Source organism: Podarcis filfolensis (assembly GCF_964270895.1).
Source record: "Podarcis filfolensis genome assembly, chromosome: 7".
Lineage (NCBI taxonomy): Eukaryota > Metazoa > Chordata > Lepidosauria > Squamata > Lacertidae > Podarcis > Podarcis filfolensis.
In genome coordinates, this window is record NC_139603.1 from 91,046,096 (window position 1) to 91,067,859 (window position 21,764).

General features: G+C 54.9%; 1 protein-coding gene across 1 annotated transcript; it reads left to right on the top strand.

Moving 5' to 3' along the window:
- Positions 1 to 1,870: 1,870 nt before the first annotated feature.
- PARP10 (poly(ADP-ribose) polymerase family member 10) lies at positions 1,871 to 20,353 on the top strand. The gene is made up of 10 exons (XM_083621922.1): positions 1,871 to 2,059; positions 5,188 to 5,433; positions 5,548 to 5,787; positions 8,058 to 8,911; positions 11,154 to 11,366; positions 12,486 to 12,606; positions 15,101 to 16,060; positions 16,204 to 16,343; positions 17,499 to 17,673; positions 19,742 to 20,353. Exons 1-10 carry the CDS (start codon positions 1,897 to 1,899, stop codon positions 20,041 to 20,043), a joined length of 3,414 nt encoding a protein of 1,137 aa, XP_083478048.1. The 5' UTR covers positions 1,871 to 1,896; the 3' UTR covers positions 20,044 to 20,353.
- Positions 20,354 to 21,764: the final 1,411 nt, after the last annotated feature.

Below are 21,764 nucleotides of genomic sequence, written 5' to 3' on the forward strand. Positions count from 1 at the left end.
GAAGGAAGCAGGGAGGCCGCCATGTTGCCTGGATAGAGCCAAATCCTTTATGAAATCTGGATGGCAGGGAATGAGGTGCAGGCCGCAGAGGCTGAATGGTAGCTTTGTCGTCGTCATCTTCATCATCATCATCTTCTTCTTCTTCTTCTTCTTCTTCTTCTTCTTCTTCTTCTTCTTCTTCGGCAATCACTCATAGCTGAGTAAGATTGTCTTCCATAAGCACGGTTTTAACAGTGAGTCCTTAAGTGACTGTGGAGGCCAGTTCTGGATCCACACGTCCTTCCACAGTGGGGACATTGGTTTCCGGGCGGGAGCTGATCCCGGTGTGGATTTGCCAAGCGTGTCTTCCTCTTAGCACATTTCTCCCTTGCGTCCTGAGTTCGAGTGACTCCTTCTTTAGTCATGAGAGGAGACCCACAAGGAAGAGACGGAGGGGAAAGAGAGGGGAGAGCTGCTGAGCAGGAGCCCCTGGAAGCTTGCTTGAACAACCTGCCTGTTGGGGGGAGGCAGAGAGATGGATTAGGGGGGCATTAGGTTCTTATTTCTGTTGCTTACCAATACATTTGAACTAGATGACCGTCGGTGTCCCTTTCCAACCTTACAATTCTGTGATGCTGTTGTTGGACCTGTTCCATATCCGCTACTGGGTCCCCGGAGCACAGATTCACACAAAGCGGCAAAACGTCCTTGCAGGTTATTAACAAGGTTTTATTTGAAATGCATATGCAGAACAAAGGTACAGAGCGATAAGCTCGCAACCTGCGCTCCCCAGTAAGGGTGCGTCCACTTTTTATACCCCTTAGAATGCATAGACACGTGTTCACATGTAAAACATGTGATTTACACTAATAGCAATAAGATGGGGCTTTGTTTCTTCAGTTCACCTCCTCCTTTTCAGCCTCCCCCCTGTCTGGGGTTACAATGACACCCATTCAACCTTGCTCTTATCTCTACCCGCCTCAGCCAGACATTCCAGAGAGAGAGGCCCATTTTCACTGTAACATCTGAGAGAGGAGAAAAAGCCTTGCTCTTCTGGCTGGTTGTAAAAACCTCCAGGCTTTAAAGGAAGGGGTTTCTGGGATAACATCTGAGAGAGGAGAAGATGCCTAAAGGAGTTTTTGGGATCATATAGAGCACAATATTGTAACGGCCCTTCCCTATGATTCAAAGTTCTAGTGTGGAAGCTTTTCCCTCATGGACAGCCAGCCTAGGTTGCGGGTTCGAAACCCCGCTCCGCCCTGGAGCTCCCTGGCTGACCAGTCTCTCTCTCTTGGCCTCACCTGCCTCCCAGGTGGTTGCGAGGGGGAAACGGGGAGGAGGAGAAGCATGCAGACCCCCTGGACCCCCCGGCAGATAAAGGTCCTATGAAAATGAAATAAATCCAGGGGACCCCTCTTGACGGCACCCCCCCCCCGTCTAGTCCCCGTGCATTCAGTCCCCGCACTAGGGCAGGGCAGCAGCCCCTCCTCGCTCAAGCTGTGGGTCCCCAGCATCCTTCAAGGGGGCGCAGAGCCGGCGCGCAGTGGGATCCTGAGTGTCGCGGCCGGGCAGGGCCCTTCCAGATGTTGGGGCTCAGCCCCCCCTGGATGGCCGCGGGGCTTCTTCTTCGCCCTGCCCTCCCCCCGCTTCTGGGTCCGCCCCCGAAGCGGCCTCCTCCAGGCAAGCCGCAGAGGCTTGTGGGTGTTGTAGTCCGCCCCCCCCCCGACAGCTGCGGGGCCGGAGAAGCGGCTCGGCGGGCGGGACGGGCGGCTCTGGTCCGGCGCAGCAGCCCCGGGATCGCGGGCGCCGAGTCCGGCGGGGCTGCGCGCGGCCGGCCAGGGCGTCGGGCTCCGGGGCGCGCGCGCGTCCCCGCCCCTTCCTTCTCCCGCCGAGGCGCTTTCGCTTTCGCTTCCCGGGATGGCGGCGTCGTCGGCGGTGGAGGTGCGCGGGGTCCCCGGCGACGTGGCGGACGAGCTGCTGGTGCTCTACTTCGAGAACCGGCGCCGCTCGGGCGGGGGCGCCGTGCAGAGCTGCCGGCGGAGGGGCGCCCGCGCCACGCTCACCTTCGAGAGCCGGGAGGGTGAGTCGCCCGCCGGGCCGTCCAGGGGCTCCTGCCCGCTTCGCCCTCGGGCAAGAAGAGCTCTGCTTTTCAAGGGGCGGGAGGGGGCAAGCAGACCCAAGGGACCAAAGCAGTTGTTTTGCAGCTTCCCCGTCCCTCCCCCTTCGCAGGGGAAAGTAGGAGCCCCCTGGCGCATCGGGGGGGGGTGAGAGTGCGCCCCCCGCGCCCCGTGGGGTGGCCTGGCAGAGTGGGGCGGGGCTGCCTGCTTTTGCCCAAGTGCTCCCTGGAAATGGAAAGGGGTTGCAGGAATTTATGTATAGGTTGGGAGGGGGGTTGCCCTCCAGCAGATATCATGCACATGCAGCCCACTACCAAAATCAGCACAATCACTTTTGTGACTTGTCCCCACAAAACACTTCATCACAGTTTCTTCCTATCTGTTCAAAGGGCGTTTGCTGCACGATACCAAATGTCAGAATTCACTGATCAGTGTATCTCTGTACTGGCTCACTGGGAAAACTTCAGAAATTCCTATAGACATGTGAGCTCAGCTCCTCATCAGCCCCTCTGCCTGAGTGATAATCCCTGGCCTCCTGATACCTGAGTGCTAGACAGGTAGCCATTCCAGAAATAACAAATCCAGATGAAGACAAAAGGGTGGGATGAACTTGGCTGGGAAACAGGGAAATGTAAAAACAAAATTTTTTTTTTCTTCCAGTCGCACCTTAAAGACCAACTAAGTTAGTTCTTGGTATGAGCTTTCGTGTGCATGCACACTTCTTCAGATACACTGAAACAGAAGTTGCCAGATCCTTCTATATAGTGAGAAGGTGGGGAGGGGTATTACTCAGAAGGGTGGTGGGAATGGGTGGTTGGCAGATAGCTGAGATGAGCCTGTTGACGACTCTTAACGACTGCAATAGGTCTTACAGGAAAAAGCAAGGGGTGAGAAGGTGAAAAATGGCTTTGTCATGTATAATGAGATAAGAATCCAATGTCTTTGTTCAGACCAGGTCTCTCCATGGTTTTAAGTTTGGTAATGAGTTGCAATTCAGCAGCTTCTCTTTCCAGTCTATTTCTGAAATTCCTTTGTAGTAATACAGCTACTTTGAGGTCTTGTATAGAATGTCCTGGGAGATTGAAGTGTTCTCCTACTGGTTTCTCTGTCTTGTGATTCTTGATGTCCGATTTATGTCCGTTTATTCTTTGGCGTAAGGTTTGGCCTGTTTGTCCAATATAGAGAGCTGAAGGACACTGTTGGCATTTGATGGCATATACAATGTTAGACGATGAGCAATTAAATAGTCCCGAGATGGTATGGGTGATGTTGTTGGGGCCAGTAATGGTGTTGTCCGGGTGTATGTGGCAGCAAAGTTGGCATCTGGGTTTATTGCAGGCTCTGGTGCCAGTGTCCGTGTTACGTCTGGTTGTAGTATTATTGTATAATTTTATTGTATATTTTTTTTGTTTTGACTATGGCAGACCAACACGGCTACCTATCTGTAAAGGGAAATGTAAACATCTCTATTGTGTCACTTGATGGGTGTTTGGTGGAGGGCAAGGAGAACCATGGGGCAGGGTCCAGGATGCTCAGATTCCTGCCACCAGACCTCCCCTTTCATGATGTAACCGTGATACATGAGTGATGTAGTTTGGGGGGGGTGTAACATGGGGATTAGCAGCTAATAAAAGTCTGGGGGGGCTCTTTTGTTCGGGGCTTCCATCTTGTTCCACTTGGTGGCAGGTGGGAGTCCTGTCGCGACAGTCTTCAATCAAGACCAAGCCTACTGGCTGCTGTTTTGCTCTGATATTCCTGGCTGGTGTCCTTGTTTTTTGTCCAAGGGAGCCCTCAGATTTCTCCGTTAACAAAGGGAACCCCGGGGGTGCGGCAGCTTGGCTGTCTGGCAGGAGACTCCTGCCATGCTTTGCAGTTCCTCTCCTTGGAGACTGTTGCTCCCGTTTTGTAGACAGCGCTTGTCTCCCGCAGCCATGCCAGAAAAATTCTTTTGGTCTGCAAACATGGAAGAAAATTTGTATTGCACAAAAGAGGTGGGGGGAGCACTTGTTGTCAGCCTTACTGTGGGAGAAAGGCGACTCACATCATCATCATCATCATCATCATCATCATCATCAATTTATTATTTATACCCCACCCATCTGGCTGGGCTTCCCCAGCCACTCTGGCTGGCTCCCAACAGAACACTAAAACAAAATTAAAATTAAAACATTAAAAGCTTCCCTAAAGAGGGCTGCCTTCAGATGTTTTCTAAAATCTGTATATCTGAAGGAGTGTCTCCACCCCAATCATTCAGCCCGGACACCAGGGTCCATCTCCCGAGGGCCTTCTGGCGGTTGTGAGAAGCGAAGTTACAGGGAACCAGGCAGAGGGTCTTCTCTGTGGTGGCACCCGCCCTGTGGAACGCCCTCCCACCAGATGTCAAAGAGAACAGCAACTACCAGGCTTTTAGAAGACACCTGAAGGCAGCCCTGTTTAGGGAAGCTTTTAATGTTTGATGTCTTACGGTATTTTAATATTTAATTTTAATATTTTGTTGTTATTATTATTATTATTCCTTGACATCTGATGGGAGGGCATTCCACAGGGCAGGCGCCACCACCGAGAAGGCCCTATGCCTGGTTCTCTGTAACTTCACTTCTCGCAGGGAGGGAACTGCCAGAAGGCCCTCAGAGGAGGACCTCATAGCGGCCATGGGGAGGGAAGGGGGAAGCAGGAGGGCAGCTCCCCTTTACACACCAGAAGAGCCCTGCAGCTGGATCGGGCCCATCTAGTCCAGCCTGCTGTTCCCACGGTGGCCCTGCGGATGTCTCCATGGGAAGCGGGGGTGCCTGGCCCTTGGCATGTGATCTGGGAGTTCAGATAATCCCGGGGTGCTTTGCTGCGCTGGTGTTGCTGTAGCCCAGAGTGAGCGGGGAACCTGTGGTGCCCTCCAGGTGCCGATGCAGCTCCAACCCACCCTGACCATTGCCTGTGCTGCCTAGGGTGAAGGGGGTCCTGCGGCACCTGGGGGCTGCAGGTTCACCCTGCCTGCTGCTGACGCTCCAGCCTCTGGGCCCCCCAGGAATGGAGATCCTGGGCTGCTGGGTTGGCGCTTTCTGTGACCTTCTGGCCTCCTGCTCTCTCCATCCAGATGCCCAGCGGGTCCTCTCCAGAACAGACCACCAGCTGCAGGACGCCCACCTGACGGTGCACCCGGCCGCCCCGCGGGATTATGGGAAGGTGGTCCTGCAAGGCCTGAACCCCCAGACCAGCCGGGACCTGGTGGAGCTTTACGTGGAGAGGATGTTGAACTGCGAGAGTGGCGTCTGCTCCGTCTTCCGCAGCCCCAGAGGGGATCAGGCCCTGGTGCAGCTGCCCAGTCCGCTCAGCAGCGCAAGTACGTGTGTGTCTCCTGCTTCCCTCCTGTCTTCCTCGTGGGGGGGGGGGCTCTTCTTCCTTCCTCTGGGCTTCTTCCTCTTCACTCGGTCTCCTCTCCCTCTCGTCCTGGCAGAGTTCCTGGCCTTGGCGGAGCACGTGGAGAGTCGGCCGCTGGACGGGGCCTGCCTGGCGCTGGACTGGGTGGAGCAGACGGACGGCGTGCTGGTGGTGTGGGGGGAGGGCCCCCGCCCCCTCAGCCAGGACCTGCTGGAGCTGTACTTCGAGAGCAAGCGCAGCGGTGGGGGGCCAGTGCGGGCCATCAGGCTGCTTGCAGGGGCCACGGTGGCTGTCGTCTCCTTCCAGAACCCGGCAGGTAAGGGGGGAGCCTGGAACTCTCCACAGACTCCCTTCCTCCGGGAAGGCCAGGGGGGGTTGCTGGAATCCTCTGTGAACCTGAGTGGGTGGGGGGCAGCGTTAAAAATTCAGGCAGCCAGACCTGATGGGACTCAATAATAATAATAATAATAATAATAATAATAATAATAATAATAATAGTTTATTTGTACCCCGCCCATCTGGCTGGGCTTCCCCAGCCACTCTGGGTGGCTTCCAACAAAATATTAAAATACAGTAATGTATCAAACATTAAAATCTTCCCTAAAGAGGGCAGCCTTCAGATGTCTTCTGAATGTCAGGTAGTTGTTTATGCCTTTGACTTTTGATGTGAGGGCGTTCCACAGGGCGGGCGCCACCACTGAGAAGGCCCTCTGCCTGGTTCCCTGTAGCTTTGCTTCACGCAATGAGGGAACCGCCAGAAGGCCCTCAAAGCTGGACTTCAGTGTCTGCGTAGAACAATGAGGGTGGAGACGCTCCTTCAGGTACACTGGGTCTTTGAGGCCGTTTAGGGCTTTCAAGGTCAGCACCAACACTTTGAATTGTGCTCAGAAACGTACTGGGAGCCAGTGTAGGTCTTTCAAGACCGGTGTTATATGGTCTCGGCGGCCGCTCCCAGTCACCAGTCTAGCTGCCGCATTCTGGATTAGTTGTAGTTTCCGGGTCACCTTCAAAGGAAGCCCCACGAAGAGCGCACTGCAGTAGTCCAAGTCAAGTCAGCCTAGTCCTTCTGGTGTCCCTCCTGCGCTGGCTTCCTGCAGGAGATGGCTGACCTCGACCACAAGAGAGGGGGACTGGTCGGCTGGCTGTGTGATCTCCGTGGTCAGCGACTGCCTGGGCCTCTGAATGGCACTTTCTGGGGAAAGCTGCTGCTTCTGCTCTCTGGTCCGCTTGGTTGGAGAACCGGGTGCTGCCCCAGGTGGCCCCCTTTGGCCTGATCCTGTTGCGGATGTTCTTAGGCTGGCATAAGGCAGCAGAGAGCTGAGCCACACCCCCGTCGTATGTGCCCTATGGAGAGAGTCAGAACTTACAGGGTTAAGAAGTCTCACATTCTTGGAGGCGTGTTTAGAACACTGAGGGGAGTGTCTGTCTACTCTGTAACACAGAGTGTGAGCTGAGTCTGCTCAAGGAGCGCACCGAAGATGAGCGCTCTGTCTCCGGGAAAGTTATGATTTGTTGTTTTTGTACGAGAATAAAGCTATTTGTAAGATAAGGAGGACACCGAGCGTCGACTGATTTATTGAGCACACGCCGCATCGCATTGCTTCTACCGCTGTGTACTTCACTCTGCTACACTGCAGCTGGAGGCTGCCCAGAGGGAACAGAGACACGCAGAGGAAGCGCGTGGACTCCGGGGGCAAGCGAAGCTGCCAGTCAATTTCACCAAATGCCCATTTGCTGAACTCCAGAAAGTGAGTCCAGGGTGACCTTTGGGTGCCTCTCTGGACAGACGCTTCTGAGGGAGAGCAATGGGGGCAGCTGCCCCCCAGGCTTCACGCATGGCAGCGGGGTTTGTCAACATTGCTACTGTTTGGTCCGGTGTTTGCAATGACAAGATCCCTTTCTTTTTTGTTCTTTTTTCAGATATATATAATTTTTATTAAATTTTCTGATTTACATTTCAAAATATTCATTTGAACAATCTTAAATCAGTGACTTCCCTTCTCTTTCCATGGTTCATTTTACATACCACACATCCTGGCATATTTTACATGAACTAAACCATTCAGTAATGTATTGTTATATCCATCAAAACTTATTTACACTGTTGAGTTTATCTTAATGCTACTAGCCTATTCTGTCAACTTAAGTTGCCCTTCTCCTTTGGTTGAGACCTCGCTCGTTTTCCATTTTTGGGCTAACAGAATATGGGCTGCGGTAGTAGTATACATAAAAAGTCTTTTTTGATAACTGGGAATTTCCCTCTGACTTCTCCCCAACAAAAAGGATACTGTTTCCCCACCCAATTCATTATATATCGTTTCCCAAAACCCTTCTTCCGTTTTACAAGTCCACCGCATCTGACAAAACATATCCTCAACCTCTTTGCATCTCCAGATCCCTTTCTTTCCAGCCCCCACGGCCAGCTGCCTGGTGCTTTAGAGTCCTGCATTTCAGGGGGTGGAGCTGGATGACCCTCGGACCCCTTCCAGCTCTACCATTCTGTGATTCTGTGGCTCAGAATTTGGAGTTTACCCGCAGCCGCGGTGATGGCACTTCACCCTATCTCCTCTCCCTCTTCCCTTGCAGTGGTGGAGAATGTGCTGCAGAAGACCCACCGCCTCCAGGACCACAGCTTGGCCGTCTCCCCCCACTACGACTTCCTGGAGCCCCCAGAGCAAGAAGGGGCTGAGGTGGACGGAGCCTCTCCGGGGGACACAGGGACCCCCTTCGCCCTGCTGCCCCTCCCGGAAGCCTTCCCCCGGCAGCTGCTGCAGGTGGACCTGGTCCTCCGGGAGCTGAACGCCCCTGCCCCGGAATGCGTGATCGCCCTGGACGAAGCCGGCCTGCGCGTCTCGGGGGGCGACCCACTGCGCCAAAAGTGGCTGCTGGAGCACGTCCAGGGGGTCCTGCAGAACGTGACCCCCGAGCGCCTGCCCTTCTCCGGCTGGGTCCTGGACTTCCTTCGGCAGGAGGATGTGCGGCGTCGCCTGGCGGAGCGGCTGGCCGAGCGGGGGCTGGGCGCCTGCTTCCTCCCCGCCGCAGACGAGGTGCTGGTGGCGGCCCTGAGGCCCGAGACGGCCCGGCTGGCCACTGAGCTGCTGGGCGCCTCCCTGGGCCACTTTGCCCTGCCCTTGTCGGAGAGGCACCTGCCGGCCCTGGCCTCCCCCCGCTGGGCCCAGCTGCAGGAGACGCTCCCCTGCTGCCTGGTGCGCCTGGAGGAGGGCGGGGAGCGGCTGGAGGGCCTGACCCTGGCCGGGATGGAGGCCGAGAACCGGGCGCGGCTGGCGGCCTGCCTGCAGGAGAGCATGCCGGATGAGGCCCTGGTGGCCATGGAGCCGGGCGCCCTGCGCTACCTGCAGAGGTATTACCAGGAGGTGCTGGCGGGAATGGGCAATGTTGCCCTCCTGCCCCTGGAAGGAGACGACGTCACAGGTTTGCGGGTAAGGGAGGGGCTGCCGGGGCTGTGGGCATCTTGCTTCTCAATTTGTATTGTATTCTTTTGTGTACTGTGGCTTGCCGTTGTTTTATCGATTACAGTTTAGAAATTATTTGTTGTAACTGTTGAGTGGATTTCTGTTTAAATTTATATGTTGTTACCGTATTTTTCGCTCTATAAGATGCACTTTTCCCCTCCTGAAAAGTAAGGGGAAATGTGTGTGCGTCTTATGGAGCGAATGCAGGCGGGAGGCTCTGCTCAGCGCTCCCTTTCACGAGCCGCGCGGAGCGTGTACGCGGCTCTTGCTGCCCTTCTCCCTCCTCGGGGAAAAGCCCCCAAGAGCCGCACACACACTCCGCGCACTCTTTAAAGGGAGCGCGGCTCTTGGGGGAGCCTTAGCCGTGCGCAGCCTCTCCTGGGCAAGGGATGAAGGCTCCCTTTGTCTGGGAGAGGCTGCGCGTGGCTATCCCTGGATTTTGCGGGAGGTGGGGGAAGGGACGGAGCGCGGCTCTGACCCGTCCCCCACCTCCCACAAAAGCCCCCAAGAGCCGCGCTCCCTTTAAAGAGCCGCACACACACTCCACGCGGTTCACGAAAGGGAGCGCTGAGCGTTCCCTTTAAAGAATATATTTTTTCTCTTATGGAGTGAAAAATACGGTATTATTATTATTATTAAATATTATTGTAATGATTGTTATGTTACTTTTTTGATGTAGTTTGCCTATTTTAAAGTTTCACTATCACATTTTTGTATTGCATTAGATTGTTATAAGATGTTCATTTTTTGTTTCTTCAGCTTGTAAACTGCCTTGATTATTGTAAGGCAGAAAGACGGTATACAAATTGAAAAATGATGAAAAATGATGATGATGTCCCCAGCAAGGTGGACTCCCAGAGCCACAGAACTGCAGAGTGGGGAGGGACCCCCAAGAGGGAGATGCAGCAGCCACGTCATGCTGCCTCCATGGCCCCCTTCCTCTTTTTTCAATTCCCACCCCCTCCCACTGCCCCAGGATGTCTATTGTGGGGCCTGTGCACCTTCCTCCCAGCGCCCCTCCCTCCTCTGGGCCCCTCAGCCAGGTCAGAGTTGATCCCCTCCTCCTCCATCTGCCTTTCTGCAGGCCACTCTGCCCCAGATCATTGGGGCTGGAGGGCTCTGTGGCCTGGGGGGAGGGTGCAGTCTGGGTGAGATAGGTTTGTGCTTCTGAGCCCCCGAAGGTTGGGTGCAGGAGGCCACGATCCCCTCCCCCTGGTGCCTGGACGGAGAGATGGGTGTCTTGAGCCTGTGATAGCCCCACAGAGCTGCTGTGGGGATAAAATGGGGAGGGGGAGAACCCTGAACGGCGCCTCGGGGGAGTCCCTGGCAGGAAAGGTGATGTGTCTTCTGCTTCCCAGAGAGAGGATGTCATCTGGCACTCAGGAGCCCTTTCCAATTATTACTGTGCCTCCTGAATTGTATTAATGTTTTCGCTGAATTTTTTTGCTGGCTTTTGAGACTCCAGTACCATTGCATCCTAACCTGCGTGATTTCAAATGCACCTGGTTGAGTTCCTGCAAGTAAAATACAAACAAGACAGAGAGCTTAGAAGCTCTTTTCACGCTGGAAAAACCTGGTGCAGAAACAGCTTCTAAGCTCTCTCTGCCTTGCTTGGGGAGGGGGCCAGGCTGTCTGGGGCACACCCATTCTGAGCTGCCCTCACAAGATCTGGCAGGGCTTCTGCGCTCCCGCATCAGGAGCATCCCTAGTTTTCCAGAGCCAATGTGTTGAGCGGCCAGCAAGACAGAGAGCTTTAAAGCTATTTTTTGCAACTCATGCATGGCTTTTGTTTTTCCCCAAGGATGCAATTTGAGTACAGTTGTACCTTGGTTCTCAAATGCCCAAAACTCGGAAGTAAGTGTTACGGTTTTTGAACGTTTTTCAGAAGCCACACATCTGACGCAGCTTCCGCTTCAGTGTAGGAACTCCTGCAGCCAATCGGAAGTTGCGCCTTGATTTTCGAATGGCTTCGGGAGTCAAATGGACTTCCAGAATGGATTGAGTGTGAGAACCAAGGTTCCACTGTGTGTGTTTTTTCATATGTGTGCCCCTCCCGGAACCTGGCCCCTGTGCAAGATGTGACTGAACCGCCTGGCGATTGCCACGCTTCTTGTTCTGTGACGCTCTTGTGATTCTTCAAGCTGCTTTGAGCTGGATCTTTGTGGAATGCAAACGTCTGAGTTGCCTCTGCTCTCCTCCTGCTGTGCAGCTGAGTGGGGAGGCCAGAGCCTGCCAGGCGGCAGCTGAGCTCCTGCAGAGTCTGCTCAGCGCCATCCACACCCAGACGGTGACCCTGGAGCTGCCGGGGATCAGCCGCTTCCTGCTGGAGAAACGGGGCCAGGAGACGCTGCAGGAACTGGAGAGGCGCTTTCATTGCACCATCGGCCTGGAGAGGGTCTGCTGGAGCCCCCCAGAGACGCAGGTGGGTTCAGGTGCACTTTTTGGGGGGGCAGGATGCCCTGGGAAAGGGGAGCTCAGGAGGAAAGCGGGAAGGAGACACCCGCCGTGAATGTGAAGGCCAAGCGGCTTAGTGGCAGGGCCTTTTCTGCAGTGGCTCCCCTTTGATGGGACTCCCTGGGGAGGCTCACCTGCTGCCTCCACTAGGTGCCAGACAAAACTATCCCTTTTTCCCAGGCCTTTGGTTGTTAAACAGTCTGTGGCCTTCTAAACGCACCTTGGGGGGACAGAATTTTTTTTGTATTGTTACATTCTGCACTTTATGTTCTTGTGTCTTAAACCGCCTTGTGAATTTTGGGTGTGTATAAATTTAACAAACAACAACAATAATTTTCCCTGGGGGTGAAACCCTATTTCAGCTGATTGTGGGTTTCCAGCACCTCTCCCTTTTCCGTTTATACTTTCATGGTTTACTTCACTTTCATGGCTGTGGTATAAATAATAAAATTATTATTTTTATAATAATATGTGTCAGGGAACTGCCATCGGAGCTAGAGGCGGAGGGAAGGCTCCAGAGGGATGCCGGAGAGGGTCCCAGTAGGGAGAGAGGCAGCCCATCTGCTGGGGAAGGAAATCAGCGTAACACCAGTGGAGAAGGGGGGCAGATGGGGGAATCAGAGAGGAGGCTCCAAGACTCCTCGCCGGAGACCAGCGGAGAGAGTACGGGTCCTCCGCTGCCCACACCCTCCCTGCACAGAAGACTTCCGCGCAGGGAGAGTAGGAGGAGACTTGGCGTCAAAGAACTTCTTTGCTGAAAGAAGTTCAAGAAATGCCCACTGAGGGATTCTGCCTAGAGGCTGTCCAGACAGAAAGGGTTCAGCCAGGTAACCTAGCCAGGAGTGGCGGCAACTTACGCACGAGCAACCCCTAGAACCCTTACAATATGCTATGTGCCTTTTATTTTCTGGTACGGTGCATAGAATCATAGAATTGTACGGTTGGAAGAGGCCCTGTGCATCATGTCCTCCAGCCCCCTGCAATTCAGGAATCTCAACATGTGCCCCCCCCCCCACTCTGAAACCAGACCGGACTGGGCTTGACTCTGCGAATGCCTCTGACTTTCCTTCCCCCATTTTCTCCCCAGCACGAACTGGAGACGTCTCAGGAGCCGCTGGCGGTGAGCTGCCCGCGAGATGCCCCCCGTGGGCAGGAGCGGCTGGGAGCCCCAGTGGGCGCAGCTGGTGAGCCGAGTGACGCTAACCTGGGTAAGATCCTGCACCCTTCTCCTACCTGCCTGCCTGCCTGCTCCTCCGGGGACAGAGAGGAGAGAGGTGCTGTGGGGCTGGTGCGATGGAGGGGGGTTGAGCTTCCTGCCCTTTCTTGCCCCTGGGAGGGGCTCTGGAGACCCCCCCCCCCGGTAAGACTTGATTTAAATCACTTTTTTACAGAAAGACTCATTCGCTGGTATAATCTTAATATTTGCAACCAGGTGAAGGTTTCATTTTTTGAATAATACCGTATTTTTCGCTCTATAGGACGCACCTTGTTTTAGAGGGGGAAAACAAGAAAAAAAATTTTTCCCCCTCTCTGCTCAGCGCCCCTTCAACGAAGCGGCAGGAGAAACAGAGCCCCTTCCATTTCTCCTCCCGCTTGGCTGAAGGGGCGCTGCGCAGCAATCCCTCTCTGCTGAAGCCAGGAGAGTCTTGCTCTCCCGGCTTCAGCAAAAGGAACCCGAAGCCTGCGGAGCGGAGCACGAGTTCCCGCTGTGCTCCAAAGGCTTCAGGCAGCTATCCCTGAAGCCTGGAGAGCGAGAGGCGTCGGTGCGCACCAACCCCTCTCGCTCTCCAGGCTTCAGCGAAAGCAACGCAAAGCCTCCGGAGCGCGGAGAGAGCGCTCCCTCTGTGCTTCAGAGGCTTTGCGTTGCTATCGCTGAAGCCAAGGAGCCTGCATTCGCTCCACAGGACGCACACACATTTCCCCTCAATTTTTGGAGGGGGAAAAGTGCGTCATATAAAGCGAAAAATACGGTAAATTTTCAGAGTACTGTAGATTCCGGCGTATAAGACAACTTTTTAACCCCGGAAAAGTGGTTAAAAGGTTGGGGGTTGTCTAATACGCCGGGTATCTGCCCCCCCCCCACTGCTGCGGCGGCGGCTCTGAAGCAGCAGGAGGGGCGGCGGGCTCCGCTCCACGGCTTTCTCCCAGTGCGAAGCTGCCCAGCGAATTAGGCGACTGGACTTAGAAGACGAACCCCCAAATTGCAGCTGCCAATTTGGGGGGGTCGTCTAATACGCCCAGTCGCCTAATAAGCCGGAGTCTGTGGTAGTTTTTACAGTTATATAAAAAATTACTGATTTGGTTATACTATTAGAAATACAAAGACAAGGTAACGATATGTACAATTCTACATATCAGGGAGCTGAGGGAAGTCTCTGGGGAGAGGGGGGGCAGAGAATAAAAAGGGGGGAAATGTAATTGGTTATGTTGACTGATAATTTGTGTTGTTAAAATTTTTCAATAAAATTATATTAAAAAAGAAAAGAAATACAAAGACAGATAATTATGAGGTTTAATAAGTTAACTGTTTATTGGAAGGAGAAAACTTATCATTTCTTTCATAACAATTTAAACAATTTATTTAATTAAAGCAACCTTCTACCATATGTATCTAAACGATTTTTTTTTAACAGTAAGCTTAGATTGAGTTTTAGCACACGTGAAAAACTTAAAACAAACCCTTATTTCCTGATGAATAGCCTTTGGATTATAATGTAACTTAAATAGAAAACTATCTTTAGAAAGATTTTTCCTCCAAAAGCAGTTTGTTTTAAAAATCCGATTTAAATTTTAAAAAAATCCGATTTAAATTTTTAAAAATCTGATTTAAATTATTATTCTTATTTTAAATCATTGATTTTTATCCACCCTGCCAGAGACCCAGAGGAATAAATCATAAAATCACTATTCGGATTCCTGCATTGCAGGGGGTTGGGCTGGCCCTGAAGACCCCAACTCTACTTCCAACTCGTATTTACGGGACCCCCTCTCCTGGTCTGCCCAGCAGAGGACCTTAAGGTCCATGAATAACCATAGTTTAGAGGTCCCTAAGGAAGCCAGACTGTCCTCCACCAGGGCCAGGGCCTTCTCAGTGGTGGCTCCAACCTAGTGGAATGCTCTGTCCCAGGAGACCAGGGCCCTGCAGGATTTAACCTCCTTCCGCAGGGCCTGTAAGACAGAGCTATTCCGCCTGGCCTTTGATTTGAATTTAACCTGATCTTTTATTCCCCTTTCTTCCCTCCCTCTCCCCTTTTATGAAGATCACCCGCTCTGAGACCCCACAGCTAATTCTCCCCTGGTCTCTTCGCTGGCCCAAGTAGGACCAATTCAGCCAGCTAGCCCTGAGGATTATCTAATTAATTTTTGAATTTTATTGTTATTCATGTTTTTATACTGTGTATTATGCTGCTTTTATAATTAAGTGTTTTGAAGTGTTTTAAATTTGTTGTTAGCCGCCCTGAGCCTGGTTTTCGAACCAGGAAGGGCGGGGTATAAATAAAAATTTATTATTATAATTACGATTCTAAGGTGGGGGTTCTCCTCCGTGCCTCCTCCCTTGAAGGCCCCTGTTCAGAGAGGCCGGCTTGGGGAGCCCCTCTAGCTGGGGGGGGGGAGCGTGGGTGTGCTTGTGGGGCTGCGAGGGGAGTGAGCCCCCCTCCCCGCCCCCGTTCTGCCCCCTGACAGCCTCCTCTCCCTCCACAGAAGAGATCAAGGGCCTGCTGGCTGCCCTCCAGCCTCCCAGGGGGGCTTCTCCAGCCTCCGGACGGGGGTCCTGGTCCTTGGAGAACGTCAAGGTGGAGGAGGAAGAGTCGGAGGACCTGTACACTGACCCCGAGCAGCCCTCGCAGGGGGCAGAGACGGCCCCTGCAGCTGCCAGGGCGGAGGGCACTGATGCCACGGCGGAGGAGGAGGAGGGGGCACTGGAGGAAGGACCTCTGGCCCTGCGGAGCAGCGCAGCCGAGGAGGAAGAGGAGGCTCAGCTGCTGCTGGCCATCCAGCAGTCGATGGACAGCACCCGGCGCGAGGAGGAGGAGCTGCGCCGCGCGATGGAGCTCTCCCTCACCAGCTGGGCGCAGGAGCAGGCGCCCAGCGCCGACGCCACCCTCCTCTCGGCCCTCCACATCTCCCTGGAGGACGCCAGGCAGGCGGCCGACTCGGCCCAGGTGGCTGTCTTCCTGGGGGCAGAGGAGGACGCAGCCCCCCTGGCGCGGGAGCTGCAGGCCGCCCTGTGGGCCCAGCTGAGGGAGGAGAGGGTGCCCCACGCCGCCCTGCGCTCCCTGGCGCCGCCCTGCCTCGCCTACCTGGCCCACCTGGAGCGCAAGCACGCCGTGCGCATCTTGCTGGACGGGGAGGTGGCCGTGGTGCGAGGCTTCGCCGACTACCCCGTGGCCGCCACGCGGGACCTGGCGTTGCTGCTCGCCCGGCTGCTGCGCACGGAGGCCGTGGGGGACCCTGGCGACGCCTGCTGGGTACACTGGGACCCCCAGGGATCTTCCACCCCATACTCTGCGCAGGCCAGTGCCCTTCTGGAGCAGGCGTGGGGTCGGGGGCTCAAGCGCCTGGACGTCTTCTTTGACGGGCGCCCCTTCGCCATCGACTTCGAGCGCATGGAAGAGTACGACCTTGGCAGTGCCCGCACTGTGCCCATTGGCCGCCTCCCAGGTAGGCTCTGCCACCCCCTTTGGGTGTTGGCCTCCCCTCCAGGGCTGAATGGGCTGCCTCTTGGCCCAAGGGCGGCCGTGGCGGGGGGGAAGGGCCCCTCTGAGCCCACGCCCTCCTCCTGACGGGTAGTGCCCCCTCTGCAGGTCCTTCTGCCCCCGTGGGGCTGGACGACGGGGAGGCGAGGCTGGTGCAGCTTGTGGAGGGAACAGAGGAGTTCCGGGAGACGGTGCGCCATTTCTACGACACCCTGGAGGAGATGCACAACAAGATCCGCATCGTCAAGGTATTGGGGGGGTGCTGCTCTGGGACAGCTGGGGGCACGATGCAAGGGGAGCCAGCGTGGCGCCCGTGGGCACTCATGTGCCCTTGCTGGAATTAGACTGGCAAGAAGCTTGACCCGACAAATGGCCGTCTAACCTCTGCTTTGAAACCTCCAAGGAAGGAGAGTCCACCATCTCTCGTTCTGTTCCTCTGCTGAACAGCTCTTACTGTCAAGAAAGTTTTTCTGTATATTTAGTGGGAATCTCCTTTCTTGTCAGGTTAAGCCATGGGTTCGAGTCCTACCATCCAGAGCAGGTGAAGATAAGCATGTTCCCTCTTCCCTGTGACAGCCCATGAGACATTTGAAGGCGGCTCTCCTCCCTCCTCAAAGTCTCCTCTTTTCCGGGCTAAACATCCCCAGCTCCTTCAACCGTTCCTCATCAGGCCTAGTTTCCAGATCCTTGATCATCTTGGTTGTCCTCCACTGCACACATTCCAGCTTGTCAACGTCCTCCTTAAAATTCGGTACCCAGAATTGGATACAGCGGTGGGGGCTGTTTGCCCCACCTTTCAGTCTTTTCTGGGTGTTCATGAGGCCCTAACTGGCAAGCAGACTGGGCAGCAGTGAGTTGCTGCAGGGTCACAAATTGTCGGAGACCCGACTGAGGATTACAGCTCTGATGCGGAGCGGTGGGAACCTCCCCCCTTCCTGCTCCTGACCAGGATCCTGAAGCTCCCCAGGAACAGTGGAGCAGCATAGATTTAGAGAACTGGTTTGCAGAGGGACATAGTTCGGAAAACAACAGCTGGGCAGAACTGAGTGGGGAACAGCTAGGAGAAGCAGATCAGGAAGAGGGAGAGACAAAACTGACTCCCCTTCGCTAGAGTGTCCAGCCTCTCTCTCCCAGGAGTGCTGATAAGGTTGCTACGCAGAAGGCTCAGTGGTTGCGAGATCAGGGTGCAAGAAGGGGGAAGTGATGGAGATAATTTGGGGGGGGGAGGTAGGAGGGGAGCTTAATTGGGAGCACCTGCGCTACGAGAATGGCTGCGTTTCTCCAAAGCCTGGCACAAATAGTGAGCTTCGTGGCTGAGGTCTGGCCCAGGTCTTCGTCCTGCACTCTAACCACTGCACCACCGCTGCCTTCATGGCCCCTCTTTTTCCTTCCATGCCTGGCAGGTGGAGAAGCTGCTGCACCCTCTTCTCTACCAGCAATACCAGCTGAAGAAGGTGGCCCTGCTGAACGTTTGCGGCCGCCGGGATGTGGAGCGCCTCCTCTTCCACGGCACCACGGAGGAGTCCAGCCGCGAGATCTGCCTGCACGGCTTCAACCGCAGCTTCTGCGGAAAGAACGGTGAGCCACGGGGTGGGAAGGGGCTGTATTTGGGGTGCCTGGAGCACCCAGGAGGGCTCCCACAAGGGCCCCAGCCCAGATCTAGCAGCTTCCAGATCTGAGGGTTTGGGCCCCAACATTGGGCAAAAAAATCTGAGAGTTGTGGGCAAAAGATTCCAGAATTGCAGGGGTTGGACTAGTTGATCCTAGTTGGTCCCTTCCAACTCTACAGTTCTATGATTCTCTGCTCTCCTTCGGACCTCCCTGGGCACGTGCTCCTGCCTGGAAATGGACACCTTGTCTAGAGTGTCGGACTCGGACCTGGGAGAGCAGAGTTCGAATCCCCTCTCAGCCGTGAAGCTCCCTGGGTGACCTTGGGCCAGTCACCATCTCTTAGCCCAGGGGTCAGCAAACTTTTTGGGGAGGGGGCCAGTTCACCATCTCCCAGACCTTTGTTGGGATACTGCCGGGAAGACGGGGGCATCAGGCAGCCCCCCAGCTGGCTCCAGCCACCGGCCGGCAGCCGGTCTCCCTTGGAACAGCATCAGTTAGCGACATGAGCCTCAGATACGTTTAAGAGACTCATGCACAGCAGAGTGCGTAAATCTTCTCACAGCAGAAGAGGCGGACAGAGAGATGTGGAAACATAATGTACAGCATTTTATTCAGCATAGTTCAGGAACAGAGGAAAACATGTCTGCTTCCCTTCGTCTCCAGCAAAACAGCAGCAATGCAAAAGCTATAAACAAACGGAAGTTCCCAGAAAGTGCTGTGCTGGAAATGTAAACAGGCATGTGACACACAATAGGCATGCCTGTCCCTTTTAAGGTGGAACGGAACTATATCCTAGCGACCTTGTGGTGGGCTAGACCCCACGCATGTGGGGTGGAGGAAGCTTCTCTTTCTCCCCCAGCCCCTCCCCTCCTCCTGCCTCCCTATGCTGCTGCCGTCGGTGCTGTACTCTCCCAACTGCGGCTCCTGCGCCTGCCCATACGAGGGCTGCTTTCGGGCCACTTGTCTCCCCTCTGCCAGCCTCTTCCACTCGCCAGGGCAGCCACAGGAGCCGTGGTTGGGAGAGGTGCACCGCTGCGCTAACCGCGGCTCCTGCGCCTGCCCTTGCGAGCAGCAGAGGCCGGCAGTGGCAGCGGAGGGACGAGCGGCCCGAAGGGGCTGGCTGGCTCCGGAGAGGAGCTGCCCAAAATGGCGCTCAGCTAGCTCAGCCCAGCCCCCTTCCTCCCCTGCGCAGGGCGGGGAGAAGTCAGGAGGAGGGAGGGAGGAGGCACAGCGGTTGTGGGGGGAATGGTGCCAGAAAAAAAATGGCGCCAAAAACAAACAGACAGAATAGCCAATCCACAGAACATCTACGGGCCAGATCCTGAGGCCAGTTGGGCCAGATGTGGTCCGCGGTCCGTAGTTTGCCGACCCCTGTCTTGGCCTAACCGACCTTACAGGGTTGTTTGTGAGGAGGAGATGGTGAGAAGAACCATTCAAACCTCCTGAAGATCCTCGGTAGAAAAAACACGGTCTATAAATGTAAGAAATAAACTAAGTATATAATAAACAGAGGGAAGGTTTAGCTTTTAAAGTTTGGCATTGCAAGAGGATTCGACAGATTCATGGAGGAGGGGCTTGCAATGGCCGCTAGCCAGATGGATATGCTCTGTCTCCACGGTCGGAGGCAGCAATGCTTGCTGGGAACCGCAGGAGGGAAAAGTTCCTCTTGGGCACCGATCCTGCTGGAAGGTTTCCTATGAGGGGTGTCTGATGGGCCCCTGTGAGAACACGACTATCCTGGTGACTTTTGGACTGACCCAGCAGGTGAGGTTTCTTCACCAGCCATGCTTTGGAAAACAGCCAGACTTGTCCCTCCTTGGAGAATTGTTCTGAGCAGAGCCCCCAGGTGGACACATGGGGAACTGCAGGTCCTTGCCTGCTGCTCTGGAACTCCCCAAGCCTTGCAGGGGTTAGGCAGGCTTGCAGGAGGTACTTTGGGGCTGGGGGAGACCTCAGGAAGAACCAGGAGTCCTACAAGTTCCTCCCCAGCCGGCCCTGACTCCAGCCCCCTCTCCCTTCCTCTTTGTCCCTCCAGCCACACGCTACGGCCACGGGGTCTACTTTGCCGTCAAGGCCGTCGTCTCCGTGCAGGAGATGTACTCCCCCTCCAGCAGCGACGGCAACAAGTACATCTTTGTGACGCGGACGCTGACCGGGGACTATGCGCTGGGCAACCCGAGCATGCGGGCACCGCCCCTGCGGGAAGGGGACGCCGTGCCGCGGCGCTACGACAGCACCGTGGACAACCTCCGCAACCCAGGCGTCTTTGTCATCTTCAACGACACTCAGGCGTATCCTCAGCACCTCATCACCTGCCGCTGGTCCAAGCAGCCCTGAGGGGGGCAGGGGGGGGCCTGCTGTTCCCCTCCCCCACAGGGCTGCCAGGTGAAACTGAGCAAGGGGGGGGCAAGGATGCCCTTGGCCAGACTGTCTGATTTGGGCCTTCCTGAGGGGGCAGAGCCAGCGAGACTCCGCTGGGCACCAGCCTTGGTTCAGACTGGATCTGCTACGGACCCTGCTTTCAACATATTACCTCTTTTTGGGGGGAGGGGGGCTGCTGATTCTGCTGCCACCTACTTGGGGCATCACGTTGGGGGTGGTTTGAAGGATGGAGAAGCCATGCATTAAAAGGCACACAAGGAAAAGTCAGAGCAGGGCCTGTCTTGCTTGGGGGGGTGTTTGGGGGGTGCCCCCTCCAGCCCCCTTCCTTTGCTCCTTGGCTTGGCAAGAGCAGCAGAGACCAGCCTGGCTGGGAGAGTCTCAGGCTCTGCAGGTTCTGGGCAGGATCCAAGGGCAGCTTGGGTGGGGCTGGGGGGCAGGGGAGATGGGCTGCCTCTGTGCCTTTGCCCCAGGCTGCCTGTCCCCCAAGGAGACCAGCGCCCTGCAGGCAACTTTGGCACATTGGCACATGGTCTCTCTTCTTAGATTTTCGTTCCAGCCTTTGAATCTGGCTTCCCTCCCTCCTGCAGCCTGAGAGTAGCCTGGAGGGGAGAGGAATCGGAGAACTGTGGAGCTCGAAGGGACCCCAAGGGCCATCTAGTCCAACCCCCTCCAATGCAGGAATTTCAGCTCGATTATCCCTGACGGATGGCCAGTCCATCTCTGTTTAGAAACCTCCAAGGAAGGAGAGCCTCCACTGCTGAGCAGCTCTTGTCCTCAGAAAGTCCTTTCAGACGTTCAGTCAGGATCTCCTTTCTTGTAATTTGAAGCCATGGGTTCGAGTCCTTCCCTCCTGTTACGAAAAAATCTAGGTGCGAGGCTGCTCAGCTCATCCGGCAGAGCCCGCGGGTCCCTGCGGAACAAAGGACTCCAGCCACCAACTGGAGCAAATAGCTGTAGACCAAAGTTTATTGCACAACAGCTTCAAAGAGGAATTTTGAACCCCAAGGATGGGGTGACAAGGACTTTTAAAACTTTCCCACCACATCCCAGCATACGGTTCATTAAGCATCATCACTACATCATTGCTACATCAGAAAAGGGGAGGGTTATACATGATGAACACAGGAGGAATGTGTTGGGGATACAGGAGATGTATTGGAAAGTACATTCTAAGCACCTACTACAGAGGGACAAGAGAACTTGGGTTTGCCTAGTCTGCCACCTGGGCAAGTCCAGAGGAGTGCCCTTGCCCAGCAATTGACACCTATGAGTACCTTCCTGTGAATGCATGACCTTCCGCTTGAGGGATTATGGCGGGACCGAGTGGTTTCCAAGTCCTTGGCCAATGAAGCAGATTGGCAGTGGAATGAAGGAAACTGGCAAAGGAGTTGATTTTATATGATTTTTAAAGCTAGGTAACTACCCTGAGCTGTCAAGTCATTTATGCATAATATTTGTAACATTTAACAAATTTAAAGATGTGCCCAGCCCCCCATAATTTCCGTAACACTCCAGAACAAAAGAAAACAAGCTATCTCCATCTCCATCATCTCCTCACCTTCTCCTCTTCTTCAGCTAAACATCCCCAACTCCCTCAATGTTCCTCATCAGTTTTGGTTTTCCGGGAGCATAACCTGACCAGGGAAGGGGCTCCTGGCTCTGCTTGGCCTCGGACA

Bases quoted from the DNA above. Each gene is read 5' to 3' on its own strand.
- PARP10 (XM_083621922.1), top strand. From the start codon at position 1,897: ATGGCGGCGTCGTCGGCGGTGGAGGTGCGCGGGGTCCCCGGCGACGTG. The intron at 2,060-5,187 runs GTGAGTCGCCCG...CTCTCCATCCAG, and splicing joins CACCTTCGAGAGCCGGGAGG to ATGCCCAGCGGGTCCTCTCC. The intron at 17,674-19,741 runs GTGAGCCACGGG...TTGTCCCTCCAG, and splicing joins CAGCTTCTGCGGAAAGAACG to CCACACGCTACGGCCACGGG.